General features: G+C 39.2%; 1 protein-coding gene across 2 annotated transcripts in view; it reads right to left on the bottom strand.

Annotated features, from left to right (window-relative positions):
* Positions 1-23,007, bottom strand: part of LETM1 (leucine zipper and EF-hand containing transmembrane protein 1) — a 66,406-nt gene that overhangs the window by 38,257 nt on the left and 5,142 nt on the right. For both annotated transcript variants that reach the window (XM_030563240.1, XM_030563241.1), the window contains exons 2-5: positions 21,926-21,983; positions 14,279-14,732; positions 2,983-3,126; positions 866-1,003 (exon numbers count right to left, since the gene is read on the bottom strand). In XM_030563240.1, the coding sequence (XP_030419100.1) occupies positions 866-1,003; positions 2,983-3,126; positions 14,279-14,732; positions 21,926-21,983 (794 nt within the window). The remainder of the gene's footprint in view (positions 1-865; positions 1,004-2,982; positions 3,127-14,278; positions 14,733-21,925; positions 21,984-23,007) is intronic.

Genomic DNA, 23,007 nt, shown 5'->3' on the forward strand with positions numbered 1-23,007 from the left:
CCGCTTCCGCCTCTTGCTGCGGTGGAGTACAGGACTCAACAGCTGAGCGATTGGGGATCAATTTATCGCATCTACATTAAATGTGACAAATCGATCCCCGATAGATTGACCACTACCTGCCGATCCGGTGTATTTTCTACACCGGCAAGACCCCAAGTAGGCAGTTATGCTGGCAAAAAAAAAATAAATAAAATAAAATAAAAATAAGCTATACTAGCAAAAGCATTTTTATTTCATTCAGGGAATCAGCATAAGCTATACTAGCAAAAGCACTTACGCCAGCATATAGCTATACTGACAAACCTTTTCTAGAGTTGACTACAACTAAGTAGGTCTGCACTGATTTCTCTGCTACCTCAAACTTTACAAGTCTATCTGGCTACAATTATGTAATTTCTAGCTAGTTGACTAGAACAGAATTTACATTTTTCTCTCACTTTTCATATTCCACGTTCCAGTGCTAGCTACTGTGTATAGCAATATGGAAGCTACTATGCATTCAACATTAGAATCAGTTTCATTAACACAGGGAATAAACCATAAGGTAGAGGAGATGTTTTTGAGAATTAAAACGGAAATGCATTGGATAAAGTGAAAGTGCCACCTAGAATACCAAAGTGAGATCTCAGCACAATAAATTGTAATTAAAAGAGCAAATCTTATGCGCACCTTTTGTTCAGCATACGTCACACGCTATTCACTTAAGCCCAACATAAAGAGTAAAGATAGGTGACCATGGTATAAGCAGCAACAGATTATGCCACAAGCTTAGTTTTCTTCTTCACCACTGTCTATTGCTTAGTAAGATAAAAATATCAAGATATTTACCTTTTTATGTGAACGGAGTATAAGGTTATATTTTTACCTTTTGAAAGAAGGTAGAAAAATCTTTAGTAACATTTCCTTTGGCTGCTTTATTTTTCAAGGCCATCTCCTCAATAGTGTCTTGAAGAAATTTTGCCACTTCAAGTTTCACTCTCAATTCTTTCTTCAATCTCTCCTCCTATAAAAATACAAGAGCATGTTTGCTTTAAGATGTCCTTTCCAGAATTATACGCACCGAGATTCCCTTCCCTCTACTTGTAAACCTCTCTCTGTATGAGGCTCCAGAGGTTTTTCCAATACCAGAGTATGTTAGATGTAATTACATCACAGCATTTGATCAGTTGCCATTTATTTTCCATTTATAACCTGTTTACGAAGGACTGACTAGACAAAAGGGAGTGGGGAAGAGTGGCACAGTCAAAAATGGCATTACCTGTTTCTGAGTCACTAACTAGGAAATAATTATCTTGAATTCTATGGATTGATGATCTAACAGATAATCACAAGATGGAGTACTAGTTGGTGTCTGCCACAGACCATCAAATTACAAGAGCGAACAGGATGACCAGCTCCTTAAGTATTTATGTTATCCGGGGGATCTTTTATCTGAATGACAAACTGGACATCTCAGGCTGCCTATACTAAAATGTTCTTGACATTTCTAAAAGTTATAGATGACTCAAAGAGGGTTGCATCCAACACAGAGGAATCTGAATTTTATATTAGCCCTCATCTTGGCAGATAAAGATGAATTGTTCACAGAATTAAAAGTTAGCAGTTGTTTAGCAAAAAAAGTGCTCTTAACTTGATTATTTTGTTTGCACATAACAAAAGTAAAGTCCCAACCAGTAAAATGTATACTTGGCATTTTCAAAGCAACAATTTCACAAAGCTGAAAATTATGAGTCAGATCAACTGGGAGAAAATTTGAACAGAAAAATGTGAATGATAATTGGAATATCCATTTAAGAGACTTACAATGCTCAATTTATTTAGCTATCAAAGAGATGGTTAAGAAGTGACTTCATCATAATGTGTAAGTACCTACATAGAGAACAGGAATCTGATAGAGGGGTCTTCCGTCTAGCAGAAAAAGGTAGAGCAAGAGCCACCTGCTAGAAACTGAAGCTAAACACTCCAGCTAGAAATAAAAGGCATTTTATTTTTTTAATAGTGAGGTTAATTAACCACTGGAACAACCTATGGAGGGGTGGATTCTCAATCACTGGACATTTTAAAATCAAGATTGGATGTTTTTAAAAGATATACTTTAGTTTAATTACAGATGTTAGGCCTGAAACAGGAATTAGTTCAGGGAAGTCTGTGACCTGGATTATGTAGGAGGTCAGACTAGACCACAAAGATCTCTTTCTGGCCTTAAAATCTCTCAATTTTATGTCATGTTAGTGCTATGTAAGTTATGTGCATAATTCAGTCTGAATTTAATAAAGTGAAGATTTATTCAGTGGAACAAGCCAACCTACTCTCCTCTGCATATGATACTTAGGTAAGAGCCACCACTCCTTAGTGTTGCAACTCTTTCCATTAAAAAATGATTTTTCTCCTACATCCTGAAAAAAAAGGAAAGATCCACATCTTTCCTTCACCATCGTGGAGGTATGCAGAAGAGGAGGTGGCCTTTAACCATGAATTTCAATACAGTTCAAGGCTGCATTTTCTTACAAGTTAAATTTTAATTTTGATTGCCTGGCTTTTAAGTGGATAGTTATTAAAAAAAATAAGAATTTTCACCCTTATATTACTGATATTTACTCTTAAGCTTACCTACATCTTTAAATAGGGTTGTCTATGAATACGATTTTATCAACTTCTGACATAACAAAAAGTTTTGTAAATTGTTAAAACCGAATCCAATGCCTAAGGCACTGAGCACACTTTCACTAGAACTATGTTAGAACTTTAAAAGTATGATTCTGGCTAACAATATCCCAGCCAGGTTAAATAGGAATAAACTATGAAAAACTGTTTTGTTAAACAGTTAGCAATTTGTAACCCAGGAAAACGATAGCACCCTGCTATCAAGAAACAAAACATGGCTTTTGCTTATGAAGTTGCAACAAGGAGCAAGTTAAAATTTCAAGTATAGTTTAGTTCTTGTTAAATATTTGACTGACTGTAAATCTACGCTGTGGTTACCTTCTTAGATTTTGTCTCAAATGTTGAAGGAAGCATACTAGGGAACAGCTTAAGGGCTACTGGAAGCAGAAACTCCATGAACGGAACAACAACGAAGACTAGGAAAGGAACCAGGCGAAAGAGATCAGCACATATCCGAAGGAACTGGAAGAAAAATGAGAGGCATTAATAGACAAGAACAAAAATTTTACACAGCAACATTAAAAACAAAACAATGCTTAATATAGACATCTATATTACAATTTAAACCAGCAAATACATGTGTTCTATGAAGATATTTCCAATTCTCAGGAATTAAAGGATATGATGAGTTGAGTTGCTCCAAATCACGACCCGCACAAGGTTCTAGCGATCTCCCCACAGAAATCAGGGTGAGGCTGTAACCGACAGAACGGGGGCAAGGCAAATGCTCTGGCCCCAACAGCAGAAGGTGTGGGGCCCAGGAGGTGAGCAGATGTGAGATGGAGGAGCGGGACAGAGTTCTGACTGCAGCACACACTCACCCAAACAGAGCGGCTATCACCCAGCCCTCGGGCTCCAGCTCAGCTCTTTATTCACGCAGCAGTGGGCTGCAATATATGGCAATAGGCTGCCTGGGATTCTGGGAATTGTACTCCCCAGCTTGCTCAGACAGAGGAGGCAAACTATAACTCCCAGAAAGGAATACAACAGTTTGCTCCTCCATAGTGAATGAAGTGCCTTTGTACCAAGGGGCGTTGTACTTTAACTAGTGGGCGGCAACAACGAGCACTGAGAGGAGCATAGCTGTCGCTGCAGTCTGCATTAGAGCTGTGGCGGCTGCGCAGGTGTGTTTGAGTTCCCCACTTGGAGGGCGGCGCTGCACACAAGGGCCCAGGATTGTAGCCTCCTTCCCCAGAGCGAGGATGGAGATATGGCAGAGCAGGCGGTCTCTGTAGCGCGTGGGTGGGGTGTGGGGCGGAGATTTTTGTGTGCGATGCACGGTGACCTGTGGAGCTAGTGTTGAGCCCTGCAAATCCACCAATATCCACTTTATATCAGCAGATGCAGATATTTGCAGACCATTTTGCGGATCGTGGAATGGATACAAATATTTTATCTGCACAGGGCTCTAACTATGTGAAATAACTGGTACCATGAGAGTAACCAACTTGACCTAGCTGCCAGTCCTGTCCAACATTGCCCTGACATCAGACAACAAGCCTTAAGGTGCAAGACAAGCTACAACTACTCCAGTTTAAAGATCTGTTTATTCCACCAGTATATTGTCTTATTTCAAGGCACCCTGTTTGAACAATTCCTTTAAAAACAACCTCAGTGTCACCTCCAGATTGCATACTAGATCCAAGAACACGCTCCCAGCACAGCCAATGCCTATCTTTGGATAGATCCAACAGTATGGCATCTGTGGGCAAAGCTCAAATGCTTCAACACAGTGGCATCAGATGTGTTGCAAATAAGTGACACTCTTTGATCAATGGACATGCTCAATGCCCTTCTGTCAGCTGCTGAATGGTTAAGACATTTAGACTAACGTGCTTGACTTAAATATCTATATAAATGCAATCACAATAAAAGGTTTCTTTTTTTTCCTGTAAGTTACCACACACTTGAGTTCAGTGCCAGTGTTTCCACAAGACTGAAAATGGGTGAAAGTATTTCCAAAGCACATAATGAGTCTCACTGTGTCTCAACAGGATTGTTAAATCTCTCACTTAAACCCTAGAAAGCACCTAAACACAGGAGATGGTGATTGTTGGTCCTCAAAGCAGCTTAAATGTCCCTTTTTATTCATTTCTATTTCTGCTCCTGCTCCTCTGCTTAGACGTATGATGTACTGGAGACTAAATAACCAAGAGCAAATGAAGTTGTTTTTCCTCACCTCGTAATAATTTTGATATATATTTAATTTAATTGTAATGTGCACAACTGTTCTAAACAAAATCACAGCTTTTCTGGAGCGGAAAGAAATGAAGTGTAATCCTCCAGATCAGGCAGATGCCTTCATGCCCGAATCTTGAACTACCCGAAAAGAGTATGCCCCCCCAACTTATTACTTTCAGAGCATTACATAGTATATGTACATACAAGTCCTTTGAGCACTAGTTGCATACTTGTTAATTTAAATTACATTAGCGAGTGAAAGCTTTTGCTTTGGCCCTTATGTTGATAGGCTTGTACCTGTTTTATCACGTAAGCCAAGGGTAGTCAATAGGTGGACCGCAGGCCAAATCTGGACCACCAGGATCTGCAAAATCTTTGTATTTACTTATTATTGTTACTGCAGTGTGAAAAATGTTTCTCTGGACTCTGGAACTTAACTAGACCTTGAGCAAGAAATATACCTTGATGACAAATAACTGACTACCGCCGATGCAAGCAATCCAGGTACTTGGCAATGTAGGTCAGTTTCTAAATCTACAATTAAAGATCAAAGGCCAGCTCTACACCACGGACTTCACTGATAACTACAGCTATGCTGGTCAGTGTGACAAGGTATGATCTCTGACCAGAATAGCTGTGCTAGCAAATGTCCCCAATGCAGATACTGGGAAAACCTACACCAGCTGTTTTGCTGGGGATGGAGGAGTAGGGTGTCTTGGAACAAGCTATAGAGCTACAGTGCAGTTTTGCTGGTATAATCTGCATCCACACTAGGAGTGCTTTGCTGATGTAGTATACCATTATACTATACTTGAAAAATTTCTCCTAGACCTGACTGAAATTTCAACTGTAAGATACTTTTGGAAGCAGCACGTGCTCAGCAACACTTACAAGTTAGGCTATTTTTATTCAGGAGCCAGAACATTTTAAACATCCAAATTTGAAAGTTTGGATCCACTGTTTGCAGGCTCAAAAGAGACTTATTCATTCCAAAAATGGAAAGTTAATGAACACTGCAGAGATTTAAAAGTTCAGTGTAAGTAAATGAAAACACTAGAGAGAACTGAAATTCAGATAAGGTACATATGGAATTATTTCCTTCATTCTCTTAAAAAGAACGCAAAACTCAAATTTTATGCTTATAAATCATTAAAATTTCTATGTACATATACAAATACAGTACCAGAGGGATAGCTGTGTTAGTCTGGATCTGCAAAAGCCACAAAGAGTCCTGTGGCACCATATAGACTAACAGACGTATTGGAGCATGAGCTTTCGTGGGTAAATATCCTCTTCGTCGGATGAATCTATGTTTCTTTAAGGTGAAATCCAAAACTTCCTATCATAAGTCCAAGTATAATGGAGAATTACAGCCTAACTACACCTCTACCCCAATATAACGTCATCCGATATAACACGGTAAATCAGCGCTTCGGGGAAGCGGGGCTGCGCGATCTAGCAGATCAAATCAAGTAAGATATAACGCGGTTTCACCTATAACATGATAAGATTTTTTGGCTCCCAAGGACAGTGTTATATCGAGGTTGAAGTGTATGTGGCATCAGAACACAAGAACCCCTTACAGCCACTCTGTAGCCCCTCCTGTAACCTACACACAGCTATAGCCACCAACATTTACTCTCTCTCCAATCCAACAAGGTTTCTGGCCAGCAGATTCATGCCACTAATTAATACATGGCTGGAGACTCAATGGCTCTGACCCCAATCTACACTCTCTGCAAAGAACAGCACCAGAGAGCTTGGTTTCATGACACCCAGCACTACAATCGCTGTGCAGCTTCTCTGCTTCTCCCACACAGCAGAACTTGTGCCAGCTATACTGTGGTTTGGCCCAACTGATCTCCATACGATTAAGTTCCCTAGCCTCTACAAAAGCAGGATTCTGACAGTGATTTTTTTGGTTGTACACAAGCAACAATTTGATTTCCCGAGCCGTGTTACTATTGCTCTTAATGTGGTCAGGTTACTTGGATATCTGTTCATAATTGCTTCCAGAGAGGAAGGAAAGGGGAGGCAGAAATATAACTCATTTGTCAGTTGGTGTGAAGATAAGATTTCACCAGAGATTATCAAAAGATTTAAGATTTTAGGTTTCAAAAAATGTTTACTTTAAAAATAAATAAAAAAATTAATCCAACAGTGAGTTTTGTATGATCTAGCAGCGAGGATTTTGAAACCTGTTTGACCAATCTGAAATTTTATACTATTCAGAATCACACTAGATTAAGATAAATGCATTAAAGGGGTTGAATAAATTTTAAAGAAAGGATGTGAAAAAAAAGAGTTGATTGTCCTTTGGTTCTAATCTTATGATAACTGGTCATCCAGAAATTAACTATTTTGCTGAAATGTGGTAATCTAACCATCTAATGTACCACAAAGCCTATTTCTAGTTGACATTCCTTCATTGTCTCTAGCTCCATATAATGAAAAAACAAAGTTGTATTTTAAAACTGCAATAAGTGCCTTTTTGTAAATCAAGCCTTTTCTACACTGAAGGTTTTTACACCGTGTTGCTATCCAACTACTCCTCCTGGGGGAATTCTGTGTCACTTGCACATGCACAGAATTTGTGGCCCCCGCAGATTCCTTTGCTTCCCTGCAGAAAAAGGACTTCTGACGGGGAAGCAAACGGAAGCCACAAGAACGGTCATGCACCTCCCTCCCTGGTCAGTTTGGGCACCCAGAGCAGCTGGTAGAAACGTAAATCAGTACTGGGGAGAGGAGGGGGGGTGGGGAGTCATGTGAGAGAGAGAGAGAGAGACACACACACACACACACACACACACACACACACACACACACACTGAGCCTCTTGCTTGCTATTGCAGCACACTCAGTGTGGAGGGGAAGGGCTTTGGGGGTGTTTCTGAAGAGGTAGTGTGGGACAGGCTCTGTTCCTTTAGGCAGAGCAGAATGTAGCAGCCTGCCTGCTTGGTGAATTGTTCCACTGTTCTTCGTGAATTCCCCAACGAGTATAAAACAGGTGTAAACATTTTAAGGCTCCTTTACATTGTTAGAGTGGTGTAAAGGAGTCTTCTTGTAAAGGACAGTATAACCTTATAAATGCTTATGGTATTTTAGTGATTAGAACTGGTCTAAATTTTTGGAATGAAAAAAAAATTTCCTATCAAAATGTGCTCCATGAACTCTTTGCTACTGACCTTTTTGGAGATGGCCAGTATTCAGTATAAGTTACAAGTGAGTCCCCAGCCCTCACTTGCTCTTCAATTGCCTATGATGTAACACTGACCATATGGCTGCATATACTTGTTGACTAATAACTAGAAGTAAAGGGTCAATACTAGCTACATTACTATTGGAGGGGGATTGGTGATTTCCTCCAACGCTCCCCGCTCCCATTCTCCATCCACTGTATTGTAGTTTTAATTATTTTGGTAATTTATTTAAACCAGCTTGATTATCTTGCCTTATTTTGACTTAAAATTCTGCATATTTTCTAATACTGTGCACAGAATTTTTTTGTTTTGGTACAGTTCCCCCAGGAATAAACTACAAACACACTGTGCCAGTGTGAAAAAGTAACTTAGAACAGTACCAAAAAAAACTGTGTGAAACAAGGCCTTTTATGTTAGAGAAGTACACTTTAGATCAGGGGTAGGTAACCTATGGCATGCGTGCCGCCTAATGGCGCTCACACTGCCCGGGTCCTGGCCACCAGTTGGGGGGCTCTGCATTTTAATTTAATTTTAAAATGAAGCTTCTTAAACATTTTTAAAAACTTAGTTATTTTACATACAATAGTTTAGTTACATATTACAGACTTACAGAACGAGACCTTCTAAAAATGTTAAAAAAAAGTTTTACTGACACGCAAAACCTTAAAATACAGTGAATAAATGAAGACTTGGCACACCACTTCTGAAAGGTTGCCGACCCCTGCTTTAGTTGAAAGCTTAGACAAGGAAAAAACCTAGCAATGCAGCAAATCACCAACCCATGGCAAGCAGCACAGTTCAATCACTGCTAGACAACAGCACTTAGGAACAACATATCCTCAGTCAGATCCTGTGCAAGCTACCTAAAGACAAGACCAGTCTTTCAACAGCAGTGCTTCCAGCTTTCTGTCCCAGTTTGCACATTTTAACACGTTAGAAGCAGTGTGGTGTTGTGAATAGAATACAGAATTTAAGATTGCTGAGTTCTAGCTCTGCCATGTTAACTGAAGTTACAACTTTTGTCACTCAGTATCTGTGAAACAGAGATAATGACAATACCCAACTTTGTGAAGTTTTAGATATACAGATAGAAACAGTGTGTGTGCACCAACATTATGCATATGCAAACTATCACAATATAGAATTTATTTTTATTAATCTAGCAAAGATGGATTATACCATGGATTTAAAACATTTTAGTATACTCATCAAGAGCCTGATTTTTAGAGCTCTGAGTGGATACAAAATGTGTATCCGCATCTGATCTATGATCCAAACATGGTCCGCAGATATTAAGTGGATATCTGCAGATCTGCAGGGCTCTACTGATTTTTTTAAAACTAGCTACAAAAAAGCATGTAATTACGGCAGCTACATGTGAAAATGAGCATATTTTCATATTTTGCACAAGATTACCAAACGTGCAATGTGGTCATGACAGTGTGTGCAGTTTAGACAAACAAAACTCTGAATATAGCCAGCTGTGTTTTATTCTTGCTTTAAGAATAAACTAATTTCCCCCCCCCAAGACTTATTAGTATTTTCTCAAGCCCCCTCTGCCTTCCTCCTTTGCCCAAAAACTCCTCAACTATTTGCTGTCAACTAAACTGCTATAAGAAGTGTTCCACTCACTAACTCTGTCAATGCAGGCTGATAAAGGGAAAATTAATAGAAGTTAATTAGTAACTTTAGGCAGCTTACTCTGGGCATGCTAAAGAATATGTCTGTATCACTCAACAGGGGTCTTTTAATTATGCCAGTTTTCAAACAGTTAATTTTGTTTTTACAGCTTTTCAACCTTTGCATGTGAAAGTAACTGAAGCCCTACTTTCTTCCCCAACAGTCTTAATATATTGAATTTTTAAAAAGGCTTTTAATTTTCTTTCTGAAAGGTTTCCTTTTTCCAGGAATTGAAAGCCACTATCAAGACAGTTTTATTTCATTTGATTTTTTTTTTAAAAGACTAAAAAATACTGCTATCCTGATAGCAGAGCATTCCAAGTTCTCCTTCAGGAGTAATACACTCCTCCGCTGTTCATTATTTTTATACAATGCTAGCCATAAGCCACCAATGTGAGAACCAGTATAAAAGTTAGGAAGATCTATTTCTAGAGTTCTTTCACTTTTTGGACTCAGTGCTAGTGTGTCACGGTTTTTAATAAATGTAATACCTCTATTTTGCAATCTTAGTTAAAACATCAATGTATCACATTAATCAAAATCAGTACCAACATTTTAATCTGCTTTTTCTTTGTATAGCAATAAATACAAAAAGCTTGTGTGAACAGCTTTTCTAGAGGTGCTTCACCTTTGCTACTCCTGGAGAGATAAGAAAATGAGAGCCTGTAGGAAGTAATGGCATGCGCACACTTGCAAGGGGAAAGGGAAAGAGGAAAAAAAGACATTGAAAGCAGATTGCAATTATTTGCCACCTGCTAAAAGAAAAAAGGACACCCCAGCCTACCTCTGTGGCAGCCAAGTGACATAAAATAAATTTCTCTTAAAAAAAAAAAAAAATTTTAGTTCCACGGGGGAGCAAAATCACGAGGAAGATGGTACATAATGACTAATTACATACAAAACATTATAACCCGCCAACCAGAATGTGCAATTATTTTTGCTTGACACCTGCTTGGACCATTACTGGGCAACAAAATGTTACAACAGACGTCTTGGGGTCAGCCTGAGGTCTGAAAAGCCGGATTCTATAACCTAGACAGTCAATGTACAATGTGCAGGTCCATAATTTCATGTAATTATGGTACCAAATTCAGCAATTTGTATATTTTTAATACCTTTGTTCTCCAATGTTGCCACAAAGAACATCTCTTTCTCAAACATAACTCCAGCTACCAAGATAATTCTCTATTTTTACCTCCATTCAAGCCCTCCTCATATATTCTCCTATTTGTTTTGGGGGAAAACATCTCGCTAAAGATTCAGAAGCACCAACATAAATTGAAATCCAATTTATTGATATGAAAATAAAAGCAGTGTTCAAATTAAAATGATAGCTTAGAAGTTTTCAAAATGCGCTTTCAATTAAAATGTATGATTTATTTTCTTTGAAGATTTAGCATCACAAGTGATTAATGCTTGCCTCTGTAGACCATCCATCCCCTCATTTAAACATTTCTGAAATACTAATAGAAAATTACAGTTAAAGTATAAAATAAATTTCTACTTCAAAGCAAGTTGTGTAATTCATTACTGGATGAAAGTTACAACCTTGCAGAAGGTCCCTTAAAAGGTGCTGCATAATTGGAGCATGGACCCACCATTTGTGCAGGCACTCTGCACTATAGTGAATTTCACTCTAGTAGGCATTTAAGGGCTAACCTTAAGAAGTACCGAGCAGCTTCAGAGCTGTGCCCTTAATTCTCTACGAAAAATTTGTATGCAATTCAACAGTGTGGTAAATCATGCAAACTAGGTAACCGTTTAAATTACAAAACTTCAGAGGCATCATCTCCTCAATCTAGTTGATTTCAAAAAATGAGTTAAAGTAGTAGATATCAGATGTACCCGGAGCTGCAGCCCCTTTCTGCCTACCAATTTTTATTATTTACACTTACCTATTTTAAAAAAAGCTTTTCACTCTTGTTGTAGGAAAGACTCACATACAAATAGACAAAACTGACTAACTAGACTATGCAAAGGAGATAATGACAGAACATTCACAATGTGGCCTAGCAGACAGGGCAGTAGACTGGGACTCAGGAGACTTGGGTTCCATCTCTGTTTCTGACCCAGGTTTCTGGGTGACCTTGGGCAAGTCACCTCCCCTTTTGAGTTTCCCCATCTGTAAAGTGGGGATAATAATACTGAATTCCTTTGGAAAGTGCTTTCAGATCTACAGATGAAAAGCACTGTATAAGAGCTAGGTATTATTATACTGGAATTAAATGAACTGAAAGATTTTTCTTTTCTAATCTTTTCTGGTTGTAGTAATCTTACCAGTTTTTTGTGCCGAAAGCAGGCAAAACTTTAAGCTGCTGAACTCATCCCTTTAAAGACTTTTTAAATATTCTTTTAGTACAAGTTGAAGACCCTTGGTCAATGTAATACATAAATCTTTGGTTCAGGGTTTTATGGGAAACTTTTTAAAACTAAAGAAATACCTCATTGTCAACCAGTAATTCACAAAACCACTACTGCCTCTCACTGAACACATGATCCTTACAAACAGGATCAGTTTTCCTTTGAGAAACTTTCACAACTTCTTGAAAACATCTCACATAAAGATATTCCAATTTAACACCTATAAACCTTCATAGATTTGTACATGTAAAGCCAAAAACTGAAAAGAAATAATTCCTCTTGGATTTCTAACACATATCCAATACTTTAATACATGACTTACCTATATGTGCCAATAGCCTAAAAAATAAATTTCAGATATTTCTTGAGTTGAAACACACAATGTCAAGACTACTTAGCTGCTTCATTGAGCTGACAAAATATTTGAAAGGACAATGTACCAAATATGCTCTCAGTCTACTTGCCTCCCCTGTGTCCGATACAGTATAAACACTGCCCTCTTGTAGGTGCTCTATTGTTATAAAGAGACAGCTTTGATTTTTTTTTTATTGTTTTTTAAACTTAATGCACTTTTTACTTTGAAGAAAACCAAAACAAGATCATCTAAGGACATTCAATGCATTATTTGACAAAATTTTTCTGTGTGTCTGAGAATGTATTACTTTATGTTCTCGGTCACACAATATAACAACTACAATTTAGTTAAATCATTTCCTTTTAGAAGAACCTGTCCATTTTCAGTCCTTGTACTAAAAATAGTTTTAAGAAAATAAATCAAAGCTACAAGCCTGGTTTAAATTCAGAGTTGAGAACATGCCTTCAAATCCAAGCACAATGGGAAACATTCTTAACATCAACCTCTAAATTGAGTTAAGATTTATTCTGGTTTGAATCATAGCTCACACAAGTGGTTCCAAGTGTTTTCAAATTAGTCTAATTTGTTTGTACACAAATAAAATATTCATTTTTCCATTTTACACTCAGAGCATCCACTATAATAGCTCAAATAACTTTCAAACATGATTTCTGGTAAGCAATTGGTCCACGGTATTGCATAATTATTTTTTGTACATAAAAAACCTGAAAAATTATATTTTGACAGTTGACTAGTAAAAGATGTCCCATTTGTCAGAAGAAATGTTTACTGCATGTTGCATAAGTGCATTAAAAAAACTGGTGTAATAAAAAAAAAAAAAAAGCAACCACCTATTGAATAGAACAGCTGCAGCATCTGTATGCATGTTCATTTTTTGTATACGATACAGTACTTTTCCCCTACATTGTTCCTTTGTATAGGAGATCTTGTCATTATTTAGTTATAATCTTCAATAAATAGGTTTCGCAAAAAGGGATAGTCAATAGAAAAATAAATCACTAAATGTTGATAGTGTTCATATTGTGGCAAATTGATAAACCGCAGACATGCTGCTGTGGAAAAAATGTAAAATTATCATTTAGTTTTAATCTCGAAACAATGCATTAAATGTGGGTGACTGTCCAATTATTTAATGGAACAATAAGAAAGCACAAATACAATTATTTTGCCTAGTTAACAGTCATAACTCTGAAGTGTCTATAGCTTGGTCTCTGATCCTAAGTCACACAACTTTGATCAAAAGTAAGGGCTTGTCTACACTACAGCTGCTAGTTGATTTAAACTACGCAATCTGAGTTACGTGAACAGCATAACAATTAGACGCAACTTAGATAGACTTACCATGGGGTCCACATTATGCTATGTCGACGGGAGACACCCTCCCACCCACACTGCTACTCTGCCTCAGTGAGAGGCGGAGTACAGAAAATCGATGGGAGAGCATTTTCCCATCAGTTGGGCGTGTCTTCACTAGACCCACTAAATCAATGCCACTGCATCAATTGCAGCTGTGCTGAGTTAGCTCCATAGTGAAGGCCAGTCCTATGTTTGGGAGAGTCAATAAAATAAAGTAATAGACACATAAATATAGATACTGTGAGCGTTATTCATAACACATAAAGTCTTTTTTTTTTCAATTGGCTGCATCAGATACTGGGTAAAAGTTCCCTTAACTAGGGATGCTAGAGGTAACCTTATTGATTCTAAATACAAAGGAAGAAAAAAAAAAAAAAAGACAGGGAACCTACTCAATTTAACCCAGGCAAGGAGTCTAATCACTCAATAGTATATAGAGCAGACTACATGCACTCATTACCTGTCTCCTTTCCCGGCGAGACAAAACGTTGCCATGAAGTATTCGCCAGAGCATTCTTGCAGCAATTTTTGTGTCAATCCATAACAATCGAAAGCCATGATAATAGTGCTTCACCTCATCCACAATCTTTTGTCCAAGAGATTTTTTAACAACCTCTACTGTTGGACTATATACAGGGCCTCCTTCTTCCATCTTCTTGTTTTTATCCTTTAAAGACTTCAGTGACTTTTCCACCACAGAGTCATCATTACGTGGAAGTGAAGAATGCCACCATCGTACTGGAAGGTATTGGGGCCCCAAAATGCCCAAACTTGCAAGCTGAGTCCATGAGCCAGGAGAGCTCACAACTTTGAAGTACATTTGTTGAGGTCCTTTAGTCCAACAACTGTACTGCTCTTTCTTGGAGTAAATGTAAACTGAGTGGACACTAGTGCAATATTTGAAGCGTACATTCCTTTAAGAAAGAAAGAAAAAGGCATTTAAGAGATCCAACAATATGTGCTAAAGGAGAAAGTTCTACTATATGTTTAAAATCACAATTATGAAGATCAAAAGGTATAAGTCACTATCACTTGAAAACAGTGATTATATACACAACGTCATAACTTACGAACAAGTTCTTTTCCTGTAAACTACTTTCAAGGGAGGAAAAAAAACTGCTGTTTCAAATTTTCAAAAAAAAGAGAAAAATAGTGACCAGAAGTGCTTTCCATTTAGAAAGCTAAGTGCAGAAGTAAAACTAGAAATCACTGAGAAGTAACTTATCTAAAGCATTTCAGATCACCTATACTATGTGGAAGGAACACAAAGTACAAGCTGCTAGGATAAAGGGGGAGAAAGGAAATCAGTATCAGACAAACCTACTTAAAAAGTTTACCCCTTTATCATCTCTTTACCTCTAACCTTCTTTCTCCAGCAAATACTTGGTCTGCTGAAACTGCAAACTCAATCTTATCAATGGTCTGTATAGGACAACAGACTCCTATTTCATTAACCCCTTCTGATCCCTTTCTAAAAGGGGAATTAAATGTATTCTGAAAATGAACATAAAGGCATTGCTCCAAAAGTGCTCATTACATGTACAAAATTAGAACCACTCCCTAAATGCAATCAGGTTTGTACTTTAGCATTTTTCTTACCATCTAGAAACTGAAGTATTAAATGTAACAATTAATTTAACTGCAGTTAATTCTGTATTAACTGAAATTCAAGCATGAAGTCACTTCTGCTAAATTATAGGACTGAAATAGCTTTTATTTTTCCCAGCTTAAATTTTCAGGGCTGGCAGCTAGAAAGAACTTTTCTTTCTACTTATAAAGCAAGCAAATTTGATATTAATCAATGAGACATGAACTGGGATCCCAGCAGTGTTTTTTGTTAAGTGTAGAACTGTACTTTAACTTGATATGTTATGAACTATAGTTGATGATGGAATCCCCAAAAGGCAGCTGAAAACAGGGCCACTCGGGGGGAGGGTGGGTGAAGAGAAAGTGGGGCAATTTGCCCCAGGCCCTGCAAGCCCTGGCCCAGCAGCAGTCCGGGTCTTCAGCAGCATTTCAGTGGCGGGGGGGTGGGAGGGGGAAGAGGGGAGAGAGGGCTTTCAGTGCTGCCGAAGACATAGAGCGACTAAAGGGCTCCCTGCTGCCGAAGACCCGGAGCGCCGCCGGGTGAGTACAAGCGCAGCAGCTCCCCCGCTTTGCCCCAGGCCCCCTGAATCCTCTGGGCAGCCCTGGTTGATAACCATCATAGCTCAAGATAGCAGGTCATAACAAAAGTATGCTGTGAAGGTGCCTAGGATATGGTATTCTCCAAGAAAGTTATTCAAGACTACCCCTGCCCATTAACATATGAAAATGTTTTCAAAATTGCTTAGTATAACCATGGTCCTACACTACGATTTAATTAATATTATATTATGGAAGTGTTATTTGCAGTTTTCTACAGTTAAGGCTGAGCCGAGTTTTGCACTTAAAGCAGCGATTCAGCCACTTCGTTACTCATGAAGAATAATATCCTCCCAAAGATAACACCACTTACTCTGAATATAGAACGAGCTTTCTGAAAATTTACAATTAAATCTATTAGTTCATCAGTTAGTTTTTAAAATGGGTCCTTTAAGACTTGTGTCAAACCATACTTTTGTCCTTAACGATCACAGTAACAAAACAAACCCTTCAAACTTTCCATAGATATCAGTTACTTTTAATTATAACGCACAGGCTACATTTGCAGATTTGTTTTGAAGTGGGAGGTGGGAAGAAGAGTTTAATGGTAACCTTTTGGTACTATTCTTTGTAACTGAAAGTTCCTGTACAGAAAAGATAAATTTGGGTCTAATGAGGGATAGAAACTAAACAGCAATAAAATGATATGTTCTACGCTCCTGGGGGAATTCTGTGCCACTGCACAATGCAGAATATGTGTAGAATTAATGTTCTGTGCAAAATTTCATTTTTCGCTGCAGAACTGGTGCTGCGAAGATGCCTGCCACCACTAGGGGCTGCTGCTGGCCCCCTCACCCCACCAGAGCCCAGCTGCAGGACACTTCCCCACCCCCAGCCCAGACACCTGCACCCCCTACTCCCCAGGTGTCTGAGACCGGAGGGGCAGAGTCTTCCTCCAAAGTGTGCCCAGCTGGCATGTGTGACACACCCAGACTGAGGCACCCAACAAAAGCATAACAGAGAAACAGGAACTGGGTTGTAATAGGGGTTCCTTTAACTCTCTGCTCCTGTGGGAATTTTTTTATGTGTCTGTATTGTTACAGACATATTTGTTGACAGGTATTTTGAAATATATTACCAAAATTATTTAAAATTCTGCATATGAGTTTCAAATATTATGCTCAGAATTTTTAATTTTTGGGTGCAGAATTCCCACAGGAGTAGTTCTAACACAGATTATACATTTGTTGATATAGGAAGAGAGTAAAACAAAATGGTCTATTTTCTATGTGGAAGCTGGCTTATAGTGAGTTGTCCAAAGGATCTGTACTATGTCTGATGTTAATGTATGTATTTATGGTCTAGTATAGGAAGAGAAAAGCCGAACAAGTAAAATATGCTGATGACTAAATTTAATCACGTTAAGAAAGGACCTAAAAAAACTGGGCAACATGATAGAAGATGACATTTGAAGTAGAAAAGTGCAAGATAATACACATTTAAAGGAACATTTGCTCTATTAATTGATATTTGACAGATTCTAAATTAAGCACTCAGACATCAGTATTATTTTGGACAGTTAATGGAGATATCTTATCTGTGCCCAGGAGTGGTCAAAAAATGAGCAAATTTAAACACCATTATCTAGATAGTATTTAAGGTGAGGGTTACAGTGTAAAATTATGGGCACCATATCTCAAAAAAGTATAGCAGAAATACATGTGGTCCAGAAAAGGACAAAGAAAATAGAGGTATAGAAAAGACCCCCATACAATGGGAAATTAAATGTTAGGTCTACATTTGTAGAACACTTGGAAGTTAGGAGGTGCATGTGTTTCCTTCAAGCCCTACATCCAAAAAGCCAAACTTATAATACCCAACTCGCCTCTCTTTGTGGAAACTCTATTTAGCTGGGAGAAGAAAGGATCAGAGAGGCACTGCAGAGACAATACAATTTAAAAAAAAATAAAAATAAAAATAACCCCCCCCCCCCCCCAAGAACTACTGTTTGTAAATAAACTCCTTTTTCTCTTTCAGGACATGGTTTCACAGCCCCACGGCTAGCAAGTTTCTCATGACGACCTCCCACTGACCAGCAGGAACTATGAACCCCACAGATTCAGTGATGTCTAGGAAGGAGTATGGCAGAAAGATCTAGGGGTCATAGTGGACCACAAGCTTAATATGAGTCAATAGTGTGATACTGTTGCAAAAAAAGCAAACGTGATTCTGGGATGCATTAACAGGTGTGTTGTAAACAAGACACGAGAAGTCATTCTTCCGCTTTACTCTGCGCTGGTTAGGCCTCAACTGGAGTATTGTGTCCAGTTCTGGGCACCGCATTTCAAGAAAGATGTGGAGAAATTCGAGAAGGTCCAGAGAAGAGCAACAAGAATGATTAAAGGTCTTGAGAACATGACCTATGAAGGAAGGCTGAAGGAATTGGGTTTGTTTAGTTTGGAAAAGAGAAGACTGAGAGGGGACATGATAGCAGTTTTCAGGTATCTAAAAGGGTGTCATCAGGAGGAGGGAGAAAACTTGTTCACCTTAGCCTCCAGTGATAGAACAAGAAGCAATGGGCTTAAACTGCAGCAAGGGAGATTTAGGTTGGACATTAGGAAAAAGTTCCTAACTGTCAGGGTAGTTAAACACTGGAATAGATTGCCTAGGGAAGCTGTGGAATCTCCATCTCTGGAGATATTTAAGAGTAGGTTAGATAAATGTCTTTTAGGGATGGTCTAGACAATATTTGGTCCTGCCATGAGGGCAGGGGACTGGACTCGATGACCTCTCGAGGTCCCTTCCAGTCCTAGAGTCTATGAGTCTATGGTATAGGTTTATTCAGAACTCTAGCTTCTATAATATATAGGATGCATCCATATTGTGCCAGAGCTTCGGAGCAAATACACTGCAGAAAATTTCACTTGACCGTGTCCAACTGATCATGCGGATGGTCAGAGTTCACACCAGTGACTCTTCTAAGACCCCCCAACAGACACTCCACAAAACCCTTCAAAGGGTGAGATTTGTGGAAATGTTGATCAACCAGTCAAGCCGCCACCCTAAAGTTAGCGTCCTGTCTAGGTTTGTTGATGTAATCCTTGACAGAATACCACTTCCCTTCTGTGTGATCAAGCACTGGCATCATCCAAAAGACTGATATTGTGAATTGGTGGAATGCAGTTGAATACTTCCTTAAGGGCCACCATTTACAAAATAACCACCTTCAGTTTGGTATTTACCATCTGATTTCAGCACCGAGGAAGACTTTGTGCCAATGCTACTCATGATTAAGGTTAAGATTTAGTCAAGAGTTCTTTTATTTAAAGTGATAGACAGGTCACAGACGCTAAACAAAAATTCATGGCCAGTGACCTGTCCATGACTTTTACTATAAATACCCCTGACTAAACCTTAGCTGATACTATGGTTCCGCTCTGGGGGGCTGCCGGGGCTGATAAATGGCCCCTGCTCCGGTGGCAGTGGCTGACTGCCTCTGGGGCTGCTGGTGCTCCAGTGGTCCCCCAGGCTAGCTGCCCAGGAATCAGCCACACTGGCCGCTGCAGAAATCACGGAGGTCACAGAAAGTCATGGAATCCATGACTTCTGCAACCTCTGTGACAGACTCGCAGCCTTACTCATGATTGGGAAGAGTAATGTTATTTTTAAACAGGAGAAGCTCTCCTAAACTTGTGCATTACAAGAGTCAAGTCTTTTCATCCTTCTGGTCCTTTTCGGGAGAGGTGTTGCAGGTATCACAGCTGTTGGCAAAATATTTTTTTCGGAACACTTCAAATCTTTTCCTATACAAATCTACCATCTTGGGCAACACCCAAAAAACCCCATATAAAAGTAAAACTTGAGTATAATACACCTAATAAAATTACTTATGAGCTGGTTACAATTATTTACCTAAATGATAGAGACAGGAAGACCCTGGCTTTATGACAGCGCACGCGCATGCGTGCGTGTCCTTCCACTGATAGCCACCTTCCTGAAGAATTTGACCTACATTTTGAGCAGGTAACTATAGCTTCCTAAAGGTGTCAAGGACAGACCCAGGGCGGCTTATTTTAATGCTTTATACTCCCAGAACACAAGACACATCCACTAGGACTGTGTTCCAATTAAAGGGGTCTACCCCGAGACAATGGCTTTACTACAGATAGGAGTGGGTTGGAGTGAACTGGATTTTCCCAGTTTGGATCCAGGGGCCTGGAATTTCCAAGCCAACCACCTGTTAGGAGTTCTGCAGCTGACTGGCTGGTTACTTGACAGAAGGGGCAGATATCTTATCTACGGGAAAGGACGGCTCTAGCCTCCCTCACTCTCACTAGCTGTCCATTCCCAGACAACAAAAGGACTACAGAAGAGGGCCCACCCATCCAACATTTTCAGAGGCTTAGGACTCACAGGAAGGGGTGTGCACAGACTTAGGGGACACAGTGTATAGGCTTTGTTGTTTTTCCTAATGATATGTAACTCTTATATGCACTAAGAGCAAAAGTTATTGTGGCCAAGAAACTCCTGTGCAAAGCCTGTGTTCCTTGCATTACATATCACATGGTCCCTGAGGGGTTAAACTATAAATCAGAGAGGTAGAACTTTGGGGAGCCTCTAAGTGACTGGGGAGATTTGGGAGGACTCAGCATTGGTTTCTGGGCCTAAGGCAGTTGGCTCGTGGAGTCCCACATCAGACGGGTGCAAGACAGGAGGTCTTCACCAAGGAGTGTGCCTTAGAAGCCCCAAGTTATGAACAGTGACTGGATTCTGCCCAGACCCAGGAGGCCTGGGAAGTGCACAGGATCCAAAGGTTGACTGCAATAACAACCATTAGTTTGAAGGATTCAGCCAGGACCATAACACAGAGTACATACAGCCTTGGCCTATTGAATGTGGAACTAAAGTGAACTGTGCCGGCCGCCTATCAATAGGGCCCTAACAAATTCACAGTCCATTTTGGTCGATTTCAAGGTCACAGAATTTTAAAAATCATGATTTCAGCTATTTTAATCTGAAATTTCACAGCGTTGTAGGTGTAGGGATTCTGACCCAAAAAGGAGGGGGGGGGAGAAGAGAAGAGGGTTGCAGTTCTGCTACCTTTACTTCTATGCTGCTGCTGCTGGCAGCGCTGCCTCCAGAGCTGGGCAGTTGGAGATTGGCAGCTGCTGACCAGGAACCCAGCTCTGAAGGCAGAACTGTCACCAGAAGCAGCGCAGAAGTAAGGATGGCATGGTATGGCATTGCCACCCTTTCTTCTGTGCTGCTGCCTGCAGAACTTGGTCATCAGTCAGCACCTGCCACTGTCTGGCCACCCAGCTCTGAAGATATTGCCACCCTTACTTCTGCACTATCACAAGCTCCCTAAAATAACCTTGCAACACCCCCCCGCAACTCCCTTTTGGATCAGGGCCACCAATTTGAGAAATGCTGGTCTCCCCCATTAAATCTGCATAGTATAGGGTAAAAGCACACAAAAGACCAGATTTCATAACCGTGACGCATTTTTCAGGGCTGTGAATTTGGTAGGGCCCTATCAACTACTGCTCAAAATGGATTGAGACCAACATTTACATATGTGTATGCGATAGTAGAGTTTGGACCAGCAGTGTTATGAAGGAGAGTTTTCACTTCCAGTGGCATCACTTGCATTTGATTATCAGAAATGAATTCACTTTTTACTGCTTTCACAAAAGCAGTGTTTGTTTACTGCATTGGCATAAGACTAGAAAGATAGATTGGGTGAAAAACAAAACGTGTCACATATTCCTACTCCCAAAAGGGACATAATAGGCATATGACTAAGGTACTACTCTTGGGCCTTGGTTTGTGGCTCTATAATATGGGTTGTGGCTAGTAATTTTGTGTCTTGTCCAGAAGACTGGTAACTATGTTCCGTTATGATGTATTAAAGCTTTTAGGATAGTTTGGCAGAGTTTTAAAAGACTAGAAAAATAATTGTGTCATGTTTACGCTTACTTACGTATGGCTTATCAACCTTAGAGACACACAACTGAGACAAGTACGGTCTCCCAAGTTACCTGAAAAAGAAAAAAAAAAAACAACAAATAATTCACAAACAGATTGAAATTTAGGAAGACAATTCACCCATAACATTAATAATGAACTAAATTATTTTAAAAGGCCAATTGTTACTTTAGAAATGAACGTTGTCAGGTATAGCACTTTAGGCCAAAATGTAGGTTTAAAGGTTTTACAAAACTATTAATTTTTCTTCATTTTAACTTTTAGAAGTATGTCTAGATCTGAAGAGTCCCTTCTGATGTGCAACTTTAGCCCTGAAGCAATGTGCAATGCATGAGAACTAGCCAGCTCTAGGCCAACAGAAAGGAAAAAAGAAGGTTCGTGATCTTTGTTACCAGGGCATTATACTTATATGAATGATTTTTAATCGAGATATTTGCAAAGAGAATATCTGCATCTTAAAGTACTTGGCACTGCCCCCTTAGGAAACCTTAACCAGGATTACCTGTTTAGGAAGCAAGAAATTTCCCCTACTGTAAAACCAGTAACAAGAATGATAGGGTTACTTTTAAAAATTTATACACCCTAAAAACGGCTTCAGATACAGAAAAACTTACATACTATGTCTTTGTTTTTAAAATTCAAGTGAAAGATGTCTCTCATGAAAAAAGTAACTCCAAAAGTGTAAGCCTGTGGTGCTTAAAGGCTTGATCTTTACTAGAAGAATACTTAAGATTCTAAGAAGTACTTAAACTACTTAATGACAGGTTTCAGAGCAGCAGCCGTGTTAGTCTGTTAGTCTCTAAGGTGCCACAAGTACTCTTGTTCTTTAAACTACTTACTTGCTGAATGAACAAGATGAATTAAGATTAAATTGGATTTCTGTCATGAAACAATGGGTTAACAAGAGAGGTACATTCCAGCTGAAAGAGCACATGAAACAATAATAAGACAAATCAGCAGGGAGGAAGAACTTGGTCAGAAAACTGAGACTGATAATTGAGAATCATTTAATAACTTACTAGATACCCAAGAAGCTATAACCCCACAATCGAGGAAGAAGGGTGTGCTGGTTTAAAG

The sequence above is a fragment of the Gopherus evgoodei genome, chromosome 5, assembly GCF_007399415.2.
Source record: "Gopherus evgoodei ecotype Sinaloan lineage chromosome 5, rGopEvg1_v1.p, whole genome shotgun sequence".
Taxonomy (NCBI): Eukaryota; Metazoa; Chordata; order Testudines; family Testudinidae; genus Gopherus; species Gopherus evgoodei.